The sequence below is a fragment of the Physella acuta genome, unplaced genomic scaffold (assembly GCF_028476545.2).
Source record: "Physella acuta isolate Inbredline_101_S28 unplaced genomic scaffold, ASM2847654v3 ptg000391l, whole genome shotgun sequence".
In the NCBI taxonomy this organism is placed as follows: Eukaryota; Metazoa; Mollusca; class Gastropoda; family Physidae; genus Physella; species Physella acuta.
The window spans coordinates 269,693-277,702 of NW_026731910.1; the positions used below are offsets into that span (position 1 = coordinate 269,693).

The 8,010-nt window shown below is 34.9% G+C and overlaps 1 protein-coding gene across 1 annotated transcript; it reads left to right on the top strand.

The window, feature by feature from the left end:
- The first annotated feature begins 331 nt into the window (after positions 1 to 331).
- On the top strand, positions 332 to 7,665 carry LOC131942152 (DNA-directed DNA/RNA polymerase mu-like). Its single transcript, XM_059301884.1, is given in 11 exon segments — positions 332 to 433; positions 436 to 460; positions 1,364 to 1,541; positions 1,917 to 2,021; positions 2,327 to 2,506; positions 3,099 to 3,170; positions 3,646 to 3,769; positions 4,987 to 5,119; positions 5,612 to 5,755; positions 6,780 to 7,368; positions 7,532 to 7,665. Coding segments are annotated over 11 exon segments (1,737 nt in total). The 5' UTR covers positions 332 to 333; the 3' UTR covers positions 7,619 to 7,665.
- Positions 7,666 to 8,010: the final 345 nt, after the last annotated feature.

Genomic DNA, 8,010 nt, shown 5'->3' on the forward strand with positions numbered 1-8,010 from the left:
ACAAACTAATTCAGATAATAATGACAGTGCTGAAGCGCGGGGCCCCTTCAAGCGCGGGGCCTATGGCGACCGCCCCGTTCGCCACCCCCTAACGCCGGCTCTGGTTAAATGCGTTAGGAAAACCATTTGTTTTTTATCATTAAATACGTGGGGTCAACACTAAACAGTAGTCTATCTCGTTCATAAGATTTTTTTTCAGTACTAGATCTAGATATAGATCTAGATTTAGATATCTAGATCTAGATCTAAATCTAGGCTATATCATCCTGTAGCTTCCGTACTTTTTAAAAAAATCACATCCCGGTTATTAGTTATTTCTAAAGGGAAATAACAATGCTTGCAAGGGAGTTGCCAGCACAAACAATTATTTATATTTTACCGTTTAAATTTCAAAAGAAACGACTTAACGATATAAAACAGTCAATGAAAAAAAGTTTCTACCACTTTCAGATACGCTGGGGTAAAACATTTTTGCATTTATAAATTTATTTGAAAATAGGCTGTTGGCTGTCCACCTTACTATTTTACATGACTTCATCAAGTTTTAAGTTAAAACCTTACCTAAAACTTTCCATTCCTCCATTTTAATATTTACAACGTGATAGGCATATTGGGAAATTTCTCCTAAATAACTAAATATCATAGAATGATAAGATAAGCGATACTTGATTTCTGTATAAAGTGTAAACATTAGAAATTATCATTCGTTAAGGTAGTCATAGAATCTAGGATTCTAGGTCTAGGCATACTTTACTTCAAGATACTTTTACTTTTATAACTTTAAAATACTTTGAAAAAATATAGTCTAGTCCTAGTGTTAAGTATTATATAATTTGATTTATAGGCTTAGGCTGGCTTATTAGGCTTTGTATATATACTATATATTTAAATATATTATATAGTTAGGGGCCTATACTTTAGTATACTTGTTGTGTCCCCGTTAATCATTGTTAATGAGAACTTATGTTTTTTGGACTTGAGTGGGGATGAGTGATCAGGATGTAAGAAAGTGTGCTGATAGACCTAATACATTATCAAATAACATTAACACAGATTCGGCATTTAATTATTTTAATGATGCAAATGGACTATGACTAATGATAAACTTCAGTTTACTGAGTGTATTTTGTAAGTTTATCATTTAGTCAGCACTATGCCCATCCGCCTCGATTTTCCTAAACTTTAGTTAGGTACCCATCAGAGCTGTGCTTGGACTCAGGGATGTTCTACTGACTTGAACACGGATTCGAACTCCAGACTTTTGGGTTTGCAGTCTAACACCCTACTGCTAGGCCACGCGGTCCAGTCCTATAGGAAGGGTAACATGATAGAATACATTTTTTTGTCTCCTTACAATTTTTAGACCACACGTGACGCACATTGTGACAGAACTAAACTCCATAGAGCTAGTCAAGAAATGTTTAGACAAAGATTGGCACAGCATCCCTGGTGGTGCGTGTATTCTGTCAACAGCTTGGCTCATAGACTGCCTAAAGAACTCCAGACTGATTCCGGTTCTTGAATCACATAAACTGATAGAGGTATGATTTAAAGATGTGTGTTGCCTACTTCATATTTAATTTGATTTCCTTCTAAAATTAATAATATATTAATAAATATCTTAATCAACTTAATGTTTTTTGTCATGAAATAAAAATAATAAAAATGTTACTTTTATTATATTTTTATCTCTTCATTATTGTTTATTAAAAACTGAATGGACTAGGTAGAAAATTTCTACTAGGAAGGACAAGTAAAATTAATATATAATAGAATGTGTAAATTAAAAAAATGATAGGAAATACACTTTAATTCATCCAATCAAAATAATTAGTTGGTATTTTTTTCTTTAATGACTTAACCTGTAAAACACACTCAAGCTCATTGTTTCTTTTTAATATAAATTTATTTAATAGCCACAAGTTGGACCAGAATCCAGTGCAAAAAGAACGTCAGCTCACTGCTTAGAATGGGCTTGTCAAAGAGGAGCAAAGTTAGATCATCTAAATAAAAGGTTTACAGTAAGCAATTTATCGATCTTAAGTCTTCAAACATTGAAAATGAGTAAAACCTGTAACATTAATCTCATATTTTACATGATAAACTAGACAATCATTTTATTTTTAAATGCTTAGAGTATTTTTGTGTGTTAATAATAAATATTGTAGAGATCCATTAAAATATATACTTGTATACTTGTAAATGAAATAACTAATCACAATTTCAACACATTTTAGTCTTATATATAAAATTTTCTACATAAAACAATGTATTAATTTTATAATCTAGCTTGTTAAAAATTAAATTTTCTCTTTATGTTTTCTAGGATGACCTTGAACTTCTACAAAGCCATGCCGAGCTGCGGGATGAGAATCACGACTACTCGCGAGCTCTCGCTTTCAGGCGGGCCTCATGTGTGTTGAAGACACTTCCGTTTGTCTTAACAAACCTAAATCAACTAGATGGTTTAAAAGATATAGGGGAACATGTGAGGAGGGTACTTGCTGTAAGTCAGCTTTCTTCCATTTGCCTTAAAAGATTTCAACTATCTAGATCACGGGTTCTCAACCTGGGGGTCGCGACCCATATGCGAGAAAAAATTCTAGAAGAAACACTGGGGGAGAGTATCATACATAAGCTTAACCTGAAGCTTCTGGGACAATGAACGAATAGAAAATATTATTTTAGTGCTTATTAATTTCCTTACTAATTTCGACTTTTTAATTCTATGGGGGTCGCGGGTCACTTTCTTTTTATAAAAAGGGGTCGCCACACGAAAAAGGTTGGGAACCACTGATCTAGATCAGTGGTTTTTAACTTTTTTAGAGGAACCTTACCCAATCCGTTTCAAATGCACATTCACTTAACCTTTCTTAATAATTCTATCGTCCACACTTGTAAAATCCAATAGTGAATTACATGAGTTGAGTGCATGTCATGACCTCCGCAGAGTCCCTGAGACTGACTCACCGAACCCCTGGAAATAAAATTATTCCATTTCACTTGCTTGATATAGAATTTTTATATTCTCCAAATATTACTGATTAAAAAAAAAATTACTTCATGAAAATTTAACTTGTATTGGCTTGCTTGTTCAGGATATTCTCGACCATGGTTACTGTGAAGAAGTGGAGAAAATCAAACATTCCAACTGGTTCTGTAAAATGAAGGTGAGATTCGACAAAAAAAATCCTTACAAAGTTTTTTTTTAGGTCTGTGGTTAGTGCAGATGGTGGAAAAAGTTAAGTAGCAAATTCCCTTTCAGACCTGATGAAGAAGGGTTTATTTATTACCCTATAAAGATATTGTATGGTCAGCGCTATGTTATGTTTACTACTCTGTACTTGAGTCAGGCACCCATCAGAGCTGGATGGACTCAGGTCACTGAACCAAACTCAAACCTTTTCTGTTAGCTAAATGCTGCTCTATCACACTGTCACTGACTAATAATTATTTTTTTGTGGAAGTATTTAATCTAACCATTTTTTGGTGGTTTATTTTTCAACATCTAATTAGTCTGAGATTATTTAATTATTTGCAATAAACATTATGCATTGTTTTTTTAAAGAATATTTTATATCAGAGGTATCATTTCCCCATCTACAACTATAACAAGAATGCACTTTGTTGTTCTATTTTGCCCAGCTGTTTACAAGTGTGTTTGGCATTGGACCAGCCACTGCAAAGAGTTGGATAGACAAAGGTTTCCAGACTATAGAAGATGTGAGACATGCTGGCTTTGTGAGTAAAGATTGGAGAGTTTCATGGGGTATTTGCTTTGTACTCATCTAAATCAGCTAGTTAGTTGTTTAATATTAGACTGATTTTGTTATTGTTTTTGTGGTCATTATTGAAGGAAAAGAAAAGTATTGTGATATTTCAGTTGTAGTGGTCCACAGAACTGATGCTGTAGAGTTTGTCAGTTTCTGTTACCTTGGCATCATCATTATCTTTTACTTTTTGTGCCCACACAGGGCCGTCACATAAAGCTCTTTCCACTTTTGTCAGCCTCTGGCAATATTTTGGCAGTCCCCCTCAAGATAGTCCTGACTTTTTCAGTTTCTTTTTTTACTTTGCACTTCCATGTCTCCCATAGCCAGAGTTTTTTCCAGGCATCTCTTTGGGGGGGGGGGGGGGGGGGGTTGCAGAGCTCCCCCCGAAAAAAGTCTACCGCTCCCCGAACGAAATGGAATTTATATAGAAAAGTGCCCCCCCCCCCCCGTAGAAAAAAGTCTGGAAGAAACACTGCCCTTAGCATTTCCTATTTTCTTGTAACCTTGGCATTTAAAGAAATTCTTTTGGTTACCTTTATACTCAGCCGACGTTATTTTCTCAGTCCAAAGTTACATATACATATTGAGCTTGCTATTCAGTGGCATGCTGCATACATAAAATCCATCACTGAATGTCTCAACCACAGTAGTGGTTAACTATTTTAACATAATTCTGTACCTTTTTTTTAGAACAGTTCTATTTTTTGAACTCCTATGGCTTCTACACATTAAAAGAAACTGCCCCCATTTTAATAACCAGTTAACATCTGTTAATAACTTATTAACAGTTTTTCTACTAACATTAATATACGTCTCATAATCATCGTAGAAATTTTTAACCATTTTTGATTAATGAATGGAAATAATTTTGTTTGAAAAACTCCTTTTAAAACCTCCACTTATGTAATGCACAACATTCAAACCCATTTAATTTATTTTCATTCATCTAGATCAGGGGTCTTTAAACTTTTCAGTCCGAGGGCCGCATTAACTATAAAATTTCAATTCGGGGGCCAGTTTCTTCCAAGCATGTCTTTGATTTTTCTGGGTAAAGTTCCTCAGCCATCACCAACAAACATTTTTTTTCCGTGGACAAAATGATCTCCATGGGCCGGATGAGAGGACCACACGGTCCGCATCCGGCCCACGGGCCGTAGTTTGGAGACCCCTGATCTACATATATGTCAAACTTTAAAAAAAAATATTATTTAAGGTTTAGCCTTTCATGAAGATCTGACATCGCCAGTACTGAAGCAAGAGGCAGTGACATTTTTAAGTGTTGTAACAAATGCAGCTGAAGAAATTCTTCCAGGTGTGATAGTCACATTAACTGGTGGTTTTAGAAGGTGGGTGTTGTACAGTACTTTTTTGTTATTTTGTTTTCAAACTGCTAGCGTTTTGGTTACACTGATACTTTTTTATGGTTCCAATGTTTTGTTTCATCTAATAAAAGAACTGTTTGAAAAAATATATATGTAAAGAATAATTGTAAAACAAATTTTGTTGTCAATTAAAAAAAATTAACTATTCAATGCTGTTTACTACTAATAAGTTGTTTACATATTCAACTGAGTTACATGAAATGGCTTTGTGCAGTTTAAATCTATGTTACACAAGTTCTTACTTGCCATTTTGATAAAAAACTTCTCACTTGTCATTTTGATAAAACACTTCTAAATTATCATTTTGATAAAACACTTCTCACTTGTCATATTGTTACACACTTCTCACTTGTCAGTAAACTGTTCTACTTAGATCAACCAAAAAATGAAGCAATCACCACTGTTATCAAAAACTGTTGTATTTACATTGTTAAAAATTCTATTTTTAATCATCAGGGGCAAGCCAAATGGCCATGATGTGGACATACTGTTCAGCCACCCAACAGAGGGCGCTGAGAGCACACTACTCCCACGTCTGCTGGAGGTGCTGGAGGTCAAAGGTTACATCCTCTGTGGGCAGAAAGTCAGCAACACTTTCAGGTAATAACCCAGGGTACTGTCCTATTTTATTTTTTTTGTGGGCAGAAAGTCAGCAACACTTTCAGGTAATAACCCAGGGTACTGTCCTATTTTATTTTTTTTGTAGGCAGAAAGTCAGCAACACTTTCAGGTAATAACCCAGGGTACTGTCCTATTTTATTTTTTTGTGGGCATAAAGTCAGCAACACTTTCAGGTAATAACCCAGGGTACTGTCCTATTTTATTTTTTTGTGGGCAGAAAGTCAGCAACACTTTCAGGTAATAACCCAGGGTACTGTCCTATTTTATTTTTTTGTGGGCATAAAGTCAGCACCACTTTCAGGTAATAACCCAGGGTACTGTCCTATTTTATTTTTTTGGTGGGCAGAAAGTCAGCAACACTTTCAGGTAATAACCCAGGGTACTGTCCTATTTTATTTTTTTTGTGGGCAGAAAGTCAGTAACACCTTCAGGTAATAACCCAGGGTACTGTCCTATTTTATTTTTTTTGTAGGCAGAAAGTCAGCAACACTTTCAGGTAATAACCCAGGGTACTGTCCTATTTTATTTTTTTGTGGGCAGAAAGTCAGCAACACTTTCAGGTAATAACCCAGGGTACTGTCCTATTTTATTTTTTTTGTGGGCAGAAAGTCAGTAACACCTTCAGGTAATAACCCAGGGTACTGTCCTATTTTATTTTTTTTGTAGGCAGAAAGTCAGCAACACTTTCAGGTAATAACCCAGGGTACTGTCCTATTTTATTTTTTTTGTAGGCAGAAAGTCAGCAACACTTTCAGGTAATAACCCAGGGTACTGTCCTATTTTATTTTTTTATGGGCAGAAAGTCAGCAACACTTTCAGGTAATAACCCAGGGTACTGTCCTATTTTATTTTAACATTTAGTTTATACAGATTTTCCCCTGCACTCACCAAACATAACTTTTGAACTAAAACTTGACATGTTAATAAAAATATTATTTCTTTACATAGTTATAAATTTTATTGTTTAAACATTTTTTTTTTTTTAAATTTTTGTTTCATATAGAGCTGAATATTTGAATGAAGAGAAAAAATCATACTTAAGAGGACAGCTGGATCATTTTGAGAAGTGGTTCGGCATTTGTAAATTTCCAAAATCTTTCCAGCAGTCATGCACCAAAGATGACCAGGGAACTCTTCAGGGGCAGGAAATAAAATGTGAACCTGAGATTGATGGGAAGAAACAAACACCTGATTTAACTAATGCTGGGAAGAGTTTTAAGAGTAACACAGAACGATTAGAGAGTACAACACATTCTTTACTGAATAATGAATCTAGTAAAGAGGGAGATAATTCAAGGGAAGTAACTGGAAAATTTAATTTGAAAACAACAGCTGGGGATAAGGAAGATGAAGAAGTGGTGTGTAAAAAGATGAAATTTTCTGACAATGAAGTGGACCCAAACAAGTTGGCCAGTGCTGACAGGGATTGGCTGGCCCGTCGTGTTGATTTGATCGTGGCCCCTTATTCTCAGTACTTTTACGCTTTGGTTGGCTGGACAGGAAGTAAACATTTCAACAGAGATGCCAGATTGTACGCTCAGAAAGTTTTGGGGCTAAAGTTGACCAGCCATGGGCTGTTTGATATGAAGAAGGTAAAAAAAAAAGGGAGTAAAATATTTTAATTCTTTCATTATCCTAATTAATAAAATACTGTTTTATTTTTTCTAGTCTTATTATCATTTCATTACATACATTTCTGACATTTTTAAAACAGTTTTTAAATAAATCAATTTAAAAAAATGTATTGATCCACAGCAAATGGCGCTGGCAGCTACGAGTGAAGAAGACGTGTTCTCACATTTAAATCTACAACTTAGAGATCCAACTGACAGAAACTGTTGAATATATTTTCTATAAGATGTGATCTTCTTTTTGTGTTAATAATTAGTTGCAAATTAATTTAAAAAAAATTAAAACTGTTGACATTTTGAAAAACTTGTGATTTTCTGTTGATAAATTACTTTTTATAATAATTACTAGCCTTTTGTTGGTTAACAGATCACAGAAGTGATAGAACTCCAGTTGTTTTATGTAAATGGTTTTGGCGTGGCCTAGCAGTAGAGAGCTAGCCTATTAACCTGTAAGTCTCGAGTTCAAATCCGGGTCCAAATCAGTAGAACGTTCTTGAGTCCCCCCAGCTCTGATGGGTAGGCTACCTAAATCACGTTAACAAAGGCAACTGGGCATAGTGCTGACCACATTGTGCTGTGGTCATTGAAAGAGATGACGTCCCT